Source organism: Python bivittatus, unplaced genomic scaffold (genome assembly GCF_059951505.1).
Source record: "Python bivittatus isolate LINGU-HERP-01145 unplaced genomic scaffold, Pbiv_v1 ctg000610_np1212, whole genome shotgun sequence".
Taxonomy (NCBI): domain Eukaryota; kingdom Metazoa; phylum Chordata; class Lepidosauria; order Squamata; family Pythonidae; genus Python; species Python bivittatus.
Window position 1 is genome coordinate 38,406,016 of NW_028277088.1, and position 18,232 is coordinate 38,424,247.

The 18,232-nt window shown below is 37.6% G+C and overlaps 1 protein-coding gene across 5 annotated transcripts in view; it reads left to right on the forward strand.

Moving 5' to 3' along the window:
- Positions 1–4,835, forward strand: part of LRRC3B (leucine rich repeat containing 3B) — a 55,079-nt gene extending 50,244 nt beyond the window's left edge. For 3 of the 5 annotated variants that reach the window (XM_025169424.2, XM_007432598.3, XM_088150810.1), the window contains exons 2-3: positions 1,690–1,842; positions 3,587–4,835. In XM_025169424.2, coding sequence (XP_025025192.1) covers positions 3,752–4,528 — 777 coding nt within the window. In that variant the 5' untranslated portion in view covers positions 1,690–1,842; positions 3,587–3,751 and the 3' untranslated portion in view covers positions 4,529–4,835. The remainder of the gene's footprint in view (positions 1–1,689; positions 1,843–3,586) is intronic. The other 2 variants (XM_088150811.1, XM_088150812.1) reach the window with 2 other exon arrangements.
- Positions 4,836–18,232: the final 13,397 nt, after the last annotated feature.

Sequence of the window (18,232 nt, forward strand, 5' to 3'; positions counted from 1 at the left end):
AATTTTCAAACTCAATATCCTCTGAAGATCATGTCACTGGCATTTCATTTATTTATTAGATTTATACCTTACCTTTCCCAGAATCTCAAGGCACCATACATAGTTGTTCCCTCCTCCAATTTTTCCTAAACAACAACCCTGTGGGGTAGGTTGAGCTGAAAGATAGACTAGCCAGAGTCACCCAGGGGACCTCCATGGCTGAGGGTGGACTGGAACTAGAATAGGTCTCCCTATTCCTTGATCAGCACCTTAACCACTATCTGGCAGTCATTATCCTAAATCATGATTAAAACAAATATAGCTTAGTGCAGTGTTTGCACTAAGTGCAGCCCCCCCCCCAAATAACAGCAAAGGGGAATAATTAAGCAGCTTTCAAATATTACACTGTCTTAAACTGCAACTCCTTGCTTGTATGTCGGAACTGTAAGTGTTGGAATTGAGAAATGTGAAACTGAACTCTGCAGGAATTCTGTAGAGGAGAAGCACGTAGCTCTTGCTTTTGTATTTGGAACTTGTGCCTTATCCAGTTGATTTTTTTTTTTTTTGAGTTGGTGATAACTGAGTTATTGATAAAGATCTTTTCATAGAAGAACTCTGTCAGGATTTAATTTCGGACATACTCCCTAGATCCTAATACTGATTGATTGATTAATTGATTGATTTATGTAATTTATAGAGCCACCCATCTCACAGTAGTGACTCTGGGCCTCGTACAAAGATTAAAACCAACATAACAATATAAACCCATGACACCCTGGTTAAACAATAACCCTCAATACAAAAACCATATCACCAACGGGGCTTACCTGTCTGGCCCAAAAGCCTGGAGGAGGAACAGCCTCATCTTCAGAGCCCTACAAAAGGCTGACAGGGTCGGGGGCCTTATGCAAACAGAAAATCTGAAGTCTTATTTGTTGAATTCTTTCACACACACAAAAAATTCAACATGAAGTTTAAGTTCTTTAAATAATTTGATTTTTCTTTAAATGTATATCACATGACAAAAGTTGGGTGTGAGACTGGAGGATAAGAAGTTACCTGTTTTAATGCAGGGGCAGGAAGGATTTATGGTTTTGTGTGTGTAGAGTTTCATTGGTAGGAGTGTGATTCACCAGGATTTCCTTGAAAGATTTGTCTATAGTAATGAAGTCATTTGGGGCTACCTATATTCTTGGCTGAGACAATCCAAATTCATTTTGAGAAGGCTGTAAAGAGATACAGAAAACGCCAATTCTTTGCTGCAATCTAATTGTCATCTGGATTTATGCAGCCCAAATCTGGTAGCCCTACACTCACCATTTCTCTCTCTCTTTCTCTCTCGCGCACACACACACACACACACTCGCATATCAAAATTATATAGAACACATCTTTAGTTCTTCCAGCATGTAGCTTAATGTTTTGAGATATCTTGGATATCTTACCTTTTAATGCCATGTTCTCAAAAGTCATTACAGTACCAAACTTTACATTTCACTTAGCATTCTGCTAGACACTTCTCTTTCCTTTGATATAGCTAATGCAACAACCCTGTATGTTCCATTCATCAAAATAATAGGTTTTTACTTGTTTTCCATGGGTCATAGGATTTTTCCAATTTAAATACTTAGAACTGTTCTACTCTTCAGTTTTAAAGAAATAACTTTGCCCAACCTTATCAACAATCATTTTCTTTCTCTTTTCTTTAAGATCTCTTGATCATAAGATGTGAGATGGCACCATGTGATTCACTCAGCAAGATCTCTTTCTACCTCTTTGACAGAAAAAAGGAGCAGCTTATGAGGCTTCCTAGCAATCTCCAAGGCACCTCATCAAAGCAACTGAGCTACAATAAGCTGACAGGTTCTTGGATCTTATTTTACTTTATATTCTGTTTTTCCTTTTTTTTAAAAAAAAATGATTTAGAAAGGTTATTTGCCATTTTCCCAATGCTCAGAACCTAGGTCAGAGACAGCATTCTCTTGGTATAATAATCATTGATTCAAACTCAAAGATTCATAAATCATTGCTAATGTGTAGTATTTATTCATCACATTTGTGAACATTAAGGCTAAGCCAAAACATACTTTGGAGAACAGTTTTCATATTAAAAGGGGTTCAGAATTGTTTCTCTCTTAGCATCTCTGCTGGTCCCATTTACAGATAGGATCTGTTGGGAAATACTTGCCACTACTGTTGGATGCCGTAAGAGTGGAATGCTTTCTGCCCTTACTCAGTTGTTTTCAAAAACAGTAAGATAAGTGTGGTGTATCAATAGTAGGGAACCTGTACATTACCAGTGGTAAATGTTTACACTTCATCTACCCAGTTCAGTCCTCCCCATCAGCTAAGATAAAAGAGTGGATATTTTACTCACCCCTAGTCCTAGTATTTCTTTCCTTATATGTTAAAATAAACTTCATTTATATTTAAATACAACTTGAAAACATGCACGCTTCTCAGCTTGTTGATAAAAGGTCTATGTATGTGTGATATATATGATTGATATATATGTTTGTAAAGATGGATAGTACTTCATAACGGAGAAATTAAAGATACTGTGTTGCAGATTACCGTATTGCAGCATTTCACAATCTGTCTTTAGGTTCTGTTCAAATTATTTGTAACTCCCTCCCTTTTCAATATATTAAGTTCCTTGGAAAAAAATTAAGAGAGTTTTTTGTTTATTTCTTAAGGTTATATTTTAAATAATGATGTAAAACACTGAGATTTTTTTCTAGAGCTTTTGTAGCAAAATTCTTTACCATACAAGCAGATGAAAACATTCAGTGTTCCCTAGATTGGCCACTCCAATACACCTCCCATAATTTCCCAGCCAGGATGCTTGTTCTGAGGTTATACAACACTTTTCTAAAGCAAAAAGAAATTAGGAATGAGCTGGATGCAAAAACGGTGCTCATGCCGTAAGGTTCATCAGTATTTGATTTGTCTGGAAAATGAGTACATTCTTGTAAAAAAAAAAAAAAAAGGACTTCCTCTCTTAAATAGTTTAATTTGGATTTAAAGCAATATGGGACATTGTGGTGCAAGGTCATTAACCACAAAAATGCTTGCTTAATTTGTCACTGCTGCTAGAGTCCCACTGTAAATCTCATTAATGTGTCTGCTACTGTAAATGGAAGAAAGTAATTAAGTTTTATTACCACTGTTCTAGAAAACCTGTGTTAAAAAAAGAAAAAAGAAATAGTCTGTCTCGGAAATGGTGATATTAGAGTGAGATAACATCTTAAGGTCATTTCTAACAGTGACCCCAGTGGACATTTAATAAAATAGACTTTGCCATTGAGATTTCCCATTTGACTGCAATCCTCTACATCAGTGTTGTCCAAACTTGGCCACTTTAAGATGAGTGGACTTCAACTCCCAGCCAGCTGGGGAATTCTGGGAGTTGAAGTCCACTCATCTTAAAGTGGCCAAGTTTGGACAACACTGCTCTACATGTTTATCTGGGAGTGAGACCCACTGAATATAATGGGAGATTATTTCTGAATAGATATGCCTTGGCTTGCACCATAAGTTATACTGACGCTTTTTAAAAGGTACCTCTTCCAATCTGCTAAAAGGGTTTTTTGTTTTGCTTTTCCAGGAATTTCCTTTTAAAAAGCAAACAGACCATGAAGACGTCTACGTATTAACCTGTTCTTGAATTCCATTGTTGGTGAGAATGATGTTGCAGTTTTACTCCTGAGACGCTTTGCCACCACTGTTGGGTAAATGAGAAGTGGTTGGGTGATTATGCTGACATCCCAGCATGCATTTGGTCGACCTGTGGTTAACTCGCTCCCTCTCCATGTGTCTGCTTCTACAAAGCTTTGTCCTCATGATACTGTGCTTTCATTCTGCCAGTATGTGCCCCAAAGGTTGCCTTTGCTCTCATTCCGGAGGTTTGAATGTCAGCTGCAGCAATGCAAACCTGAAAGAAATACCCAGAGATCTTCCTCCTGAAACTGTCCTACTCTACTTAGATTCCAATCAGATTACATCAATCCCAAATGAAATTTTCAAGGACTTGCACCAATTGAAAGTCCTCAACTTATCCAAAAATATCATTGAATTTATAGATGAGCACTCCTTCAAAGGGGTGGCAGAAACCTTGCAGATGCTAGACTTGTCAGACAACCGGATTAAAAGCGTGCACAAAAATGCTTTTAACAACTTAAAGGCCAGGGCTCGAATTGCAAACAACCCTTGGCACTGTGATTGCACCCTGCAGCAAGTCTTGAGAAGCATGGCTTCCAACCATGAAACAGCCAACAGCGTCATCTGTAAGACCTCCGATTTAGATGAACATGCTGGGAGGCCGTTCCTCAATGCAGCTGATGCTGACCTCTGTAATCTTCCTAAAAAGACAACTGATTATGCCATGCTAGTCACCATGTTTGGCTGGTTCACCATGGTGATATCCTATGTAGTTTACTATGTGCGGCAAAATCAAGAGGATGCACGCCGGCACCTGGAGTACTTGAAATCGCTGCCGAGCAGGCAGAAGAAACCAGATGAAGCAGATGACATTAGCACTGTTGTATAATGCCCCCAAACCCAGCGACAGACTGAGGTGGCTGCTAGGTATGGATAGCACGGATGCCAGCTGTTTACTTCTAACATTTGTGGTCAACATGTTAAGACTTTTTCCAATTAAACTGAATTCTGCCACTGTCAACCTTTCTTAAAAAAAAGATTTCTGTTTTGGGATGATAACAGTACTCTTTTATTGTTTCTCTGGTGGTATTCTAAACCAAGTGAACTAATATGTAAACATTAGTTTAGACCCATTCCACTCTTTAATAATGAAATTTATTTTTTTAATTTAAAACTAAATAAAAGCTAAACTTTGAACCATGTAAATGCAGAGTAATTTATTGACCCAAAGACTGTCTTATGAGCCTCGTTTGCCTGTTGCTGTGTGAGCAAAAAAGATTGTTCACAAATCACAGATTTACAACAATCAGAATGTGACTTTGAATCACTTCAATTCAAAATTCCTGAAATTGGCTCTCTGAAGATACATCCAAATGTTGATGTTATATTTATGAGATAGTTTATGTTAGTACATGGAAGTGACCATCTACCATTTTGTACTCCAAGATGGGTTCTACTATACAGAATATACATAGTATACAAGTGTGTCATTTAGGTATTATGAATTAATGTTCTGATTAGTTCCTAGCTACTGAATTCAAATGGTCTACTTCCTAGTGATTTTGGCACTGATGTATTTTTATTCTGGCTGTCATGCAACACAGCAGCTTTCCACAACCTGGTACCGAGATGTGTTGGGTTTCAACTCTTATAATCTCCACCTTGCATAGACATGCTGGGGATTTGGGTAGTTGATGTCCAAAACATCTGGGAATACTGGGAAGAAGTTTGTTTTAATAGAACATGAACTATTATATTTGAATAGACATATACTGAGTGTTAGAACTGTTTTTGTTTTAACTTCATAGAGAGCATTGGAGGACTTATATGCGTAAATCTATTTTGAACTGAAATTGAGGTATAACTTCTTCTTCCCCTCCTTTCATTCTAGCTTTTAAAAAATCCACATCCAGAAAATTACTTTTTATATAAGTATGAAAGTTCATATGCCAATAGAATTTGTGGTTCTTTGGCTCAATGTTCAATTTTTACTGTGATTCTGAATACATATATCTGTAAGTGAGATAAATGTAGAAAATCTTGTCAAGAATATAGATGCAATGGGCTGGATCCTAATTTAATAATAAAATGGGATCCTTAAAATCCATGGGATTTAAGTTAGTTGGATTCAGCTTGCTGTATAATTAGAAGCTGTGTAACAGGACAGTATCGAATCAGTGTTCCTGATCCTGAAAGTCCAACTGTGTCAGCTCTTGTCAGTACTAGGCTGGGCAAATCCCAGAGCCATTGACTAGACTAGGAAGTTAAAAAAAAAAAAAAGCAAACCATTTTTACAACCTGCCATGGAAACCACATGGAGGTTTTCCATCAGGATTCCCTTTTGTATAGATGTATAAAACCATAGAGCTGATAGGGACAATCCAGTTCAGTGCAGGAATACAAATTAAAGCATCTTTGGGTCTAACAGGTGGCTGCGCATCCTCTGGCCTCACTGAATGAAAAGGAGAGAACCAGCTCTGAAGGTAAATTATTCCACTGTCAAAATATTGTTAAAAATTTTTTCTAATGTTCAGTCAGAATTGCCTTTCCTATCATTTTAATTTACTAAGAAATATGATTAAAACATGATAAGGTTAGTCTCGCAAGATTTATTATTAACAAATCTTTGCTGAAAATAATCACTTCATTGTTTTCATTGTTTTCATTGTTTTCAAAGTGCTTACAGATTGCTGTCTTTATGATCAGCTCTAGGTCTTCCCAGCCATACATCAATATCAGATTGGTCTGTAGTTACTTGAGTCCTCCTTTGGAACACAGGGATGAATTTTGTCCTCCAGTCATCTAGCATTTCACCAGGTCTCAAGGATTTCTCAGGGATAATTCATAAATACATGGCAGACCATCAGCAAACCTAGCATACAGTTCATATAGCCCTAGACATCTAAACTTATTCATGGTAAATTGATATTTTTTTGACCTTGTTTCTGTCAATCTCTAGCTTCATTTCTTCCCCTTCAATTTGCTTTTCACAATTGTCTGTTAAAAAATATATCCTCTTGTTAGAGATTACATGGTCAAAACAGAAGTTGGATAGTTCTGTTAGCAGTTTGCTGTCTTCATTGAGCAGCTGATATTCTATTCCTTTAATTTTAAACATATCTGATGAAACCCTGTTCGTTATTCTCATCCTCTGCCAACCTCAGCTTATTCTGAGCTGTAGGTTTTCTGCCACCATTTCTACAGTTTTGGCTGTCTCACTGTACTCTTCCTTGGTAATCTCTCTTTTTACCTCCTATACATGGTTTTGTTTGTTTATTTGTTTTCAGAACTCACTAAACCTGTGTAACCACAGTTCTGATTTTGGAACTGGGCCTGATTGACTTAATATATTAAGACTTTGTTTGTTTAGACTATTTTGAATCTCTCATTCTCCAGCATGTAAGAAGAACTATACCCAAAGTGAACTCGCAGCTGAAGGTACCCCTGCTTAAGTTTACTGGATATCTTTCATATGTGGAAGTGGAGTGCAGGCCTGCCATTGGGCCTCAGCCTATTAAGTAACAAACATACAATGCACTACTGTCAGTTCTTCTCTTCACACAAATTTGAAATACCTAGAATAACCTTATTTAACCTTGTGCTATGTCCCATGTGCTTCTAAGCTGGCTGTGAATATGGAGACCTGAGATCCCAATACTTTGGAAGGTTCTAGCCTAATCAATTAGTAATCTGAATTTGCTACCAATTTTGAAGGCATCTGTTTTCATTTTTCTGTCTTGAAGGCTTGAGGTTTGATCTCTCCAGCAAACTGGCAAAAATGCCAAATTATTAGAGATTTCAAACTGTTTGTTGATATGTACATATGTAGGCTACGAATGTTTATTTTTGGACAGATAAACATTCTCTACACACTCTGATGAAGATGTTATCCACTCTTTAGTATCATAGTTACTTAGTTATATGATACTTAACTATGCAATACATAATTGTGTAATTAATAATGAAATATTCCATTACCATAATATTGATTCGTGCTACATTGATGATCAGATCCCAAGGGTTTCTCAGCTTTTTAGGGGAATAAGAGACACTGGATGGCTTCTTGAATTCTTGAATCAATCCAGAAGCTCTTAAATTTCTTCATATGTTCTTCATATGTTCTAAAACATACTTCAGGTGAGAAAATACAGAACACTGATATTGGAGAACCAATACAAATTACTAATCTTTCATTCCAGACAACCTGCATTTGGAATATATTATAGTTCTATAATCCAGCCAGTGTTCTAGTATTTTGATTTAATCTATTGAATTAAATTCCAGAATCAGTAGATCCATGAAGATTAGAAAACAAATATCAGTAAAGGAAGCACCCTCCTTAGAAATAATTTGTGAAAGGTTTAATAAATGGGATGCTTTTCTCTCTTTTCAGATTGAATTAGTATTCCGAGACACTTTTCTATGGCATAGCAACACAAACTGAGAGTGTCTGTAAATCAGTGCAGTTTCAGTTTTATTGAACAGAGATGATGTCATGTATTGATTATATGCTGTCTCCTCTGCTCACAGATACACGTCGTAATCTTTATCACTAAGCAGCTGAATGGGGCAGTTGCTTTATTATATACTAGTTTGGCAAAGGTTATGTGATCAGCACAAACTGACTGATTAGAAAAAGAAATAGTCAAAAAAAAGCCAGGTGCATTGTCCACGACTAGTGTAAAGTGCTAATACATCACAAGCAGATACTGATCTAATTTATTACATTACAGTGTCATTTTTTTTTTTGGGTTACCATATTTTCTATTTGAACTGTGATTCAGAGACATCTCTCTCTTTGCCAGGTTTGAAATTAATTAAACGACTCCAAAATAGAAACAGAGACAAGCCTTTTTGTATTTTATGAACGCAAGTGAAACCTGCTTTTTACTCTAAGAAATGTCTCTTAGTAATGAGAGTCTCTTATGAGGAGAGCATTTTCACATTTCTCTTACTCTGTACAGCAAAGTATTCAGTTAATGAAGAGCTGGAAAGAGATTGGAAGAAGAAAAACAAAATATTTTTAAGTGTCTGGGTTCACCAATAGGTTAAACTATTTCAATTGATGCACCGATAGAATTATAGAATTACTTTTTTTAAAAAAGTGGGAGTTATGATAGTGTGCAGTGTCCTCATGTTTGCCATCACATCATGATTTCCTGTCTAGTTAAAGAATGTTCCATTCACATGTAGGTGGGTGTCATTTCTACTATTTCTAGGAGAGCTTTTGAAACTATGTTCTGTGCACTTGGAAGTTTCTCACTAAGAACACTAGTGGCATCCATGAGCTATTGCAAAGCCTTAGGAACTCAGTTCAGTGGTCAGCCAAGGTAATGCTTGAACAAGAGGAAATGTCAACAAAACAAGAAGCAAAGGAAGACAATCCAGTTGCTGTTGATGAAATATATGTTCTTCATTCATTAGCCCAGTTAGCTTTTTTCAAGGGTAATACTGACAAAAATATAAATAGCAACAAGGTGAAAGCTTGAAAGAAAAAAATGTTAAGTAACTTGAAGAATATAACAAAGTAATTTAGATATTCAAAACAGATGTATTATATATAAAAAGTCATCTATATAGTTAGAAAATAGTACATTTTGGTATTATAAAAAACAAAAATCAGGAATTCCAAATTAAAAATAAGCATCAGAATTCATACATGCACATAAATTCCCACAAACACAAAGGAGAAAGTAAATTTATAATATCTTTAAAAATGAATAAGGAAAGAAAAAAAAATCTCTGAATTAACTTTAGCTTTTGAGTGAAAAAAAAATCAGTTACAAACTTTTCAACAGGTATCTTAAAGCATTTTCTGCAATATAGAGTTAACGGAACATTCCAAGATGCTCATCTGTCTTAACCAAAAGAATCCTATTGGTAATTTTAAAAATCTCATCGGAGTGAACAACATGAGGACAAAGAAAAGATCTAAACATTTGCAACATTTATATTCACATGAACTTATCAAAGGAGAAAAATACATGCAACTCCTCATAAGCCCATTACTAAGGTCTGTTGATTTAAAATCTAATGAAGTTCCCACCTCTGTATCAGTTTCTTATTCTATGAATGATCTTCTCTGTACCTTCAAAAATTGAATTGCATACATTATCTTTCCAGTTCCATCAAGGGGCATCCATTTTGGCATTTTATGTGCCTTTTCAAGGGTCTGAAAGTGTGACCAAAGTATCTCTCTTCACAGGTGCACATGATAGCATAAAAACACATAAATCCTGCTGTGTGTAATGAATTGTTATAACCTCTATTCCTTCTGCTTCCTGAGATTAAAAACAATCTAGTTAAATTTACAAATACACAGTGGCTGTCTGATAACCACTCAGTGCTTCAGAGCCAAACATATAACAGGATGTATTAAAGGAAAAAAAGTCTGCTTCTTTTAAGGACCATCACTGCTGCAATCTGGAAAACAACTACTAATGCTTTCTGACTTAAGTGTTCCAGTCCAGAAAGGCTTGTGTAGCCCAATTTTTGCATCAGTTAGAATTGGACCAGCTGCCCCAAAACCTGTAATGGAAGACAGGCTTTGTTTTCCCTTCTATATGTTTATGATTTTATAAAGTGAAGGAAAGCCTCTGCCATTTGAGAAATGATCGCCTGCCTTACAGTCATGACCTTCAGTATTCATCCCATCCAGACCACAGGCAAAGAGAAGTCTTTAATAGCATCTGGCTGCAGTGCAGGTGCCTATCTCAACTATTGTCCTAGGAAAATATATATAAATCCTTTCATTTGAATGTGAGTTTTCTCTTAGATGGGGGGGGGAGCGGGAGCCAATCTTTGCTATACAATAGCAAAGAGAGTGATCAAAACACCTTATTATTTCTTGACTGTTTCAGTTACCAAGAATGTAGCAGGAAAAAAAAAAAAGTGTTTCTGTATAAACATACAAGTAGTCCTCAACTTAGGACCATTCATTTAATGACTGTTTGAAGTTATGGTGCTGGAAAAAGTGACTTACAACTGGTCCTCGCACTTAGACTGTTGCAGTGTCCCTGTGGTCACATGATCAAAATTTGGGCAGTTGGCAATCGGCATGTATTTACAATGGTCCTGGAGTCATGCGATCACCATTTGTGACTTTCCCAGGGGCTTCTGACAAGCAAAGTCAATGGGGGAAGCCAGATTAGCTTAATGACCGAAGTGATTCACTTAATGACCATGGTGATTTTACTACCTTTTTTGCGGCAAAAAAGGTAGTAAAATTAGGTGCAACTCATTTAATGACTGCATTGCTTAGTGATAGAAGTTCCAGTCCCAATTGTAGTCATAAGTCAAGGACTACCTGTAATATTACTGGAGTTGCATTTTGCAGCAGCCTCTTCTCCTGTCCATTAATATGTTCTTCAGAAGAAATGTTCTGTTGAGTAATTTAAGGCAGAGTGCACAGTGACTTGGAGATGCTTCTACAAAGAACTCAAATTTATCTCATTTCCTCTGAATCTGCATCTACTGGGGATTCAAGATGCCAGTCTCAGATCTATGGAACAGATTTTTTAAAAAATGCAACCGAGTTAAGGATTGGATGAGAGTCTGATCCTAGTGCTGAAATGCATAGGTAGGATTAATCAGATTGATGTAAATACATGATGTTTATGATCAGAGTATGTCAAATTCGATTAAGATACTAGTAGTATAATCAGTCCATAAAATTAGAAGAATCTAAAATTCAAAGGAGAAGGAAACTTTTTAAAATAAAAAATGGATACATTTGAGCTTCCACTAGAGTTTAGAATGTTAGCTTATTCTAGGTTAGACTAATCTAGGTCTAATCTAGGTCTCCAAGGATTTTAGACAGATAATTTCCCCCCCTCAATATACAAATTTTATCCTTTTTAGAATCCATAATCATCATAATACCCCTTGGATTCTGGGAATAATTGGGGGAATGGGAAGGTTTGGTTCCCATCCATCCTTGTAATATCCCCTTTTTGCTCCCACCAGTGGTTGAGTACTGGGCAGTAGTGTTTGTAATTGCAAAATGAAGCCCTGAAAACGTCGTCTCTCTTCTCCAGCCATGGTTCTTCCTTCCATGGGTAGAAAAGATTATTCACTTTTTAAACAATGCTGTACAAGGAATCCTTTTTCAGGTGGAAATAGGATTGAATGGAAGCATCTTATGTAAAGTATTATTTACTCTTATGTTACAGCTACCAACTACCTCACCTCATTCAGCTTCTCATCCTTCTGGTTTCTACCCCTTGGATTCTAGGAATAATTGGGGGAATGGGTCCTAGCAACTGGAATCTTCTATGCAGGATTTTGTCTCTATCTTTCATTCTTGTTTGGCAAAAGTATTGCCCCTTTACCCCCAAGCAATTAAGAAAAAGAGTAAGAGGTCTTGTTATTATTACTGAATCACAGAGTGGGAAAGGGCATGTAAGCCATCCAAGCCAACCTCCTGTTCCATGCAGGAATCCAAATTAAAGCACCCATAACAGACAGCTGTCCAGCCTTTGCTTGAATAGGTGTTGTGAAAGAGAACTTGCTGTTTAGAAGCTATAAAGCTAAGATAGAAAAGGATCAAGAAAGGGAAGGAAGAAAATGATGATGAATTCTTCCAAGTTGGAATGAAATGCTTTGCATATATGCATTCATATCCAGATTGAGGAAGTATAATTGAGCACTCTTGCTATTTTTGCTTGAATTACTCTTGGTCCCTTGGATGTTGGATGAGCCTAGTGTGTGCTGCCTGTCAGACCTTAAGTCCCAGGAAAACTGGGAAGCTGATTTGTCTTACCAGGAGAGAGGGGCAAAGCAAACTACTCAGCCCCAGCCCTTGTCAAGAGATCCCAAACAGCTAGAAAACCTAGGAATATTCCTCCCATTCCCATTTAAGTATACACAGAGTGCATGGAACAAAACCTGGAAAATGTTTGTTAGCTGTATCTTCACTGGAATTGTTATTTCTGCTTTGTTTACATGTTTAGCATGAAAACAGCTTCTATAGCTGTACAGTTCTAGAAAATCCTCTGTGTGCTTGGTATATATCGGAAGGGAGTGGACATTTCTAGGCCTCTTATTGTTTAAGGACTAAAAGGCAGGAGGAGCTAAGGAGGTGTGGCCATCAAGTGCAACACAAATCTCAGAACAGTGAGAGACAGTGCAACTGTTAGGATTCAATGTTCCTTTTGAGATCCTTCAACGGTGAAATTATCTCTCTGATATGATCTCCTTAGGCTGAACCCCCTTAATACCTTTTCAGCTTCTCAATGTAATATGTTAGTTGCTGAGGCCTTACCACTCTTTTATTTTTAGGTTTGTTTCTATCTGATATGACATAAATTCCCCTTTTCCATCCTTCAGTGTCTTCTATAAAGGTGCTGATAAAGTGGTCCAAATATGGGCAGCATTCTAAAGAATAAGTACTTTACTGGTCCAAAGCAAAAGCAGACAGAATAATAAAATAAAACTAGAGGTAAGATCCAAATTCCTTCTCCAATTCAGAAAAACGACTTTTCTCAAGGACTGCAAAGGCCTTTCCTCTTACCAACTAGTGCTGTAGCAAAGATGGAATGGAGGAGATTGGATCTCCGTTTTTGACTTAAAACTTCTGTTCATACCTTGTCATTAAGTAGCATAATCTAAATTATGGCAAACTAATAGATTCCATCAACCCTGAAGAATATAGCCAATAGCAAAGAATTTTTGGAACTATAGTCCAAAACTTCTGGAAAGCACTTGCTTTCAGTAGGAAAGAGGATCATGGGACTGAAAGATTGATAGAATATTTTGGGGATTGTGGTGGCTGGATGGAAGAGGGAGGAATGACACAGAACTACTGAGAAAAAACACAACTGCTTTCTGAGTCAGCTCTACCTAGGGTTGCAGCAGCTTTTGCCTGCTGTTTGCTCTCTACTCTGCTGGTCTATTGCTGTTTCTCATCAGTCCTAAAATAGTGTTTTATAATCAATGGGGCAAGTTAGTTAAGATTAACTTTTCCTGTTGATTATCTACAATAATATATTTGAGCAGATTCAGTAGTTGCAAGAAATTCATTCTAGATATGTCTAAATCTGGATCCAATCATTTGTATTTAAAGGGGGAGGGAACTGAGGCAGTTTTCTGGCAACAGAACTAGAACTTTCTCAAAGACAGCATGTTGTATGTCAGTGAAAGTAGCAAAATGCTCTAGGAAAGTACAGATTGCCTGTGTCATCACAGGTCACACAAGTAGAAGCCCTTCTATGGTTTTCCTCAAGAATACACACTTCTTAAAGAGCAGGTACTCAGTCTGTCAACATTGGTGAATGGACGATGTCTTAATAGCCAGTATAGAACTATTTTTTAGCTTGCCAAGTACAAACTTAGAAAATGCATTTCTGTCCACAAAAAAGGGGAGGGGGAACCCAATCGCAAGCTTTAATTGTTGATCTTTAGTTTCTTCTAATTCCCCTTAAGCTCCTTCCATTTCTAGCAGTCTGATTTATATTTATAGCCAGACATGGCTATAAAGATTGCATTACATTAATTAGAAACATGTAACAAATGCCCTTTAGACACACTATGCCTGTCTCAGTTCTCAACCATCCTTTCTTCTATGCAGATACTTAACTCATTTATTCACAGATTTATTTATTTAGAAGATGTTCTATCCTGTACTTCGGACTGGATGTTCTCAGGAATGATGGAAAACAGTTATCTTAACAAACATTTGTAAAATATTAGCCTGGGCAGCAATGTTTCAAAGTATTGCTCACAGCCATTTTTTAAACATTTTCCAGGATAAATTTCTGTTTCTACTCAGCCAAACACCCTTCCATCCCCCAACCCAACTGCTTGTGGACTTGAGTTAACAAGTTGAGGAGTAACCATGGAATGCTTACAGCCTGTTTTCTCTAGTTGCCACGGCAGCTAAATGCTAGAAAAGGTCATTCTCCCTTTGATCTGTGTAAGCCTAGATGATTGTGTTGGCAGCATCTCTTTCTATTGTAAAAACACAAAGAGATTTGTCATAACGTAAAGATCAACATTATAGCATAAGCTTTTGGAGTCTCCAGTCACTTCATTATATGTTATGCTGAAGAAGAAGACTGGGGGAAGGAGCTTTTAAGAAGCTGATGACATCATACAAGTTGATTCCTTTGAAATGTGTTGGACAATTTTATGCTGTTTTGTCTCGCGGACACAACTTTTGTTCTGCCATACATAAGTACTTAGTGACCTACAAGTGTTCTGCTGGTCATCACACATACACACAACACTATTATGTGGGTGGATGATCTTCTAGAATATTAATTAAGAACTAAGGCAGAATATGTTATTGCTCAGTACATGACATTAGTGACACAAAAAATCCTAACCCCAAAAGCTGGCGCAGAGCATCAAGAAACTATGAAGAAGTTAGTTTTGGAATGTTTATTGAGTCCCTACATAAGCAAGGGGTTTGTGCCTCAAATCCTTGGTAGAGGTGTTGAATACAAGGTTTGCAGTGAAGGGCACCAACATAAAAGAGCGCACAGTAGAACCTAACTCTGCTGATATTATTAATTAATAATGTCTTTACTTTTCTTCCAACATCCTTAACATAACAAAGTTCGCCCATTAACATGCTCAAGGCTATTAACAACTTGTTAATAGACCAGAATGGCAGCCTGTTGTTTTAACCTTGTGAGTTATATGGGCTGGCATGATTTTCTCTCAGTTGCTTCCCCTCCCAAATAATTTCACCTTCCCAAACACAGTAGAAATAAAAGAGCCTATTTCAGAGTGAGTGAACCCAGAGCAGAGCCTTGTTTTTTCTCACAAGTCCTCAGCCATTTTCTCACCAGTGACTGATCAGTGTCTTTTACAGTGTCATCCTGTCACTGTTGAGATGATATAAAGACTGCCCTCGTTACTGCTGAAATGATCCTAGTGACTAAAGCTGGGTCCAATCGTTTTAACAAAACATTTGGAATTTGGAATGCCAATGGATGAATTCCTGTTTGGTTCTGCCTTCAAAGTCCACTTAATGCCCCAAATCCCAGAATGGATTTCCCCCCAGGATACATTTATATTCGATGAGATGAAAAGCATTGATATAAATATTTAATGTCAATATAGAGCAAAGACAGCCCTCTGAATTACAGTCAGGTCCAGAAATATTGGGACATCAACACAATTCTAACATCTTTGGCTCTATACACCACCACAATGGATTTGGAATGAAACAAACACAACGTGCTTTAACTGCAGACTGTCAGCTTTAATTTGAGGGTATGTACATCCAACTCAGGTGAACGGTGTAGGAATTACAACAGTTTGCATATGTGCCTCCCACTTGTTAAGGGACCAAAAGTAATGGGACAGAATAATAATCATACATCAAACTTTCCCTTTTTAATATTTGGTTGCAAATCCGTTGCAGTCAATCACAGCCTGAAGCCTGGAACGCATAGACATCACCAGACGCTGGGTTTCATCCCTGATGATGCTCTGCCAGGCCTCTACTGCAACTGTCTTCAGTTCCTGCTTGTTCTTGGGGCATTTTCCCTTCAGTTTTGTCTTCAGCAAGTGAAATGCATGCTCAATGGGATTCAGGTCAGGTGATTGACTTGGCCATTGCATAACATTCCACTTCTGTCCCTTCAAAAACTCTTTGGTTGCTTTTGCAGTATGCTTTGGGTCATTGTCCATCTATACTGTGAAGCGCCGTCCAATGAGTTCTGCAGCATTTGGCTGAATGTGAGCAGATAATATTGCCCGAAACACTGCAGAATTCATCCTGCTGCTTTTGTCAGCAGTCACATCATCAATAAATACAAGAGAACCAGTTCCATTGGCAGCCATACATGCCCACGCCATGACACTACCACCACCATGCTTCACTGATGAGGTGGTATGCTTAGGATCATGAGCAGTTCCTTTCCTTCTCCATACTCTTCTCTTCCCATCACTCTGGTACAAGTCTCATCTGTCCATAGGATGTTGTTCCAGAACTGTGGAGGCTTTTTTAGATGTCGTTTGGCAAACTCTAATCTGGCCTTCCTGTTTTTGAGGCTCACCAGTGGTTTACATCTTGTGGTGAACCCTCTGTATTCACTCTGGTGACATCTTCTTTTGATTGTTGACTTTGACACACATACACCTACCTCCTGGAGAGTGTTCTTGATCTGGCCAACTGTTGTGAAGGGTGTTTTCTTCACCAGGGAAAGGATTCTTCGGTCATCCACCACAGTTGTTTTCCGTTGTCTCCCGGGTCTTTTGGTGTTGCTGAGCTCACCGGTGCGTTCCTTCTTTTTGAGAATGTTCCAAACAGTTGTTTTGGCCACGCCTAATGTTCTTGCTATCTCTCTGATGGGTTTGTTTTGTTTCTTCAGCCTAATGATGACTTGCTTCACTGATAGTGACAGCTCTTTGGATCTCATCTTGAGAGTTGACAGCAACAGATTCCAAATGCAAATAGCACACTTGAAATGAACTCTGGGCCTTTTATCTGCACATTGTACTTGGGGTACTGAGGGAATATCACACACCTGGCCATGGAACAGCTGAGAAGCCAATTGTTCCATTACTTTTGGTCCCTTCACAAGTGGGAGGCACATATGCAAACTGTTGTACTTCCTACACCGTTCACCTGAGTTGGATGTACATATCCTCAAATTAAAGCTGACAGTCTGCAGTTAAGGCACATTGTGTTTGTTTCATTCCAAATCCATTGTGGTGGTGTATAGAGCCAAAGATGTTAGAATTGTGTCGATGTCCCAATATTTCTGGACCTGAATGTAAATGCTTTTTCATGCAAAGTGGATCTCTTACTTTCTTCTGTTTTACTTGAATCACTGAGATCAAAACAAGAAAAATTAAGAAATGCAGGCAGAAAGATTCTGCCTTCTCCAATAGGAGCCCTCTATTGGTCATACTAGCTGGTATGATGAAATGTATCTTGTGGACCTGGATGGCAAAAGTTTGGGGAAATCTGGGCAATAACATACAGTATAGAATTATAGATGACAAGAAATGGGTTAGTCTATAAAGTGCTTCAAGACTTTTGGTTTTGATATATGGTAAAATATAATGGATTTCTTTGATGTCATGTCACAGCCTGTACTGGTAAGTACATCTTGTCCTCCAAAAATTTCCAGAAACAAGAGTTATGCCTAGAAATAGTAAATGATTAATGAAAAGAAAACACAGTCAATGCAGTTGGAACTGACTGTTATGAATGAGACTAAAGAAGAAAACACACTTTCATTATTCATGGACAAATTGCAGAGATGACTTGATAACACAAAGGTGCATGAACTTGGATGCATTGCTTATCCAAGATCATAACCTTTACTGCCTTGTGCCAATTTCTTCCAAATGGAAGTCAGCTAGAAGGTGATAAAAGGCATCAATCCACAGTGAAATAGAGACCTTTGCTGTGATCTTTAGTTTTCAGAATGCATAATCATGACAGAAACAGAAACAGTTGTTGACAATGCTCCCTCACTCTTAGTCCACAGCAGCAGTCCCCAAAGTTATAAAAGATTGAAATAGACTGGGATTCATTCATATGGTCAATTCAAGCAGTTGTTTTCACATATGAACTACTGTGTACTATCACATTTCCAGTGGCTTGAAACAGTGATAGATAGATAGATAGATA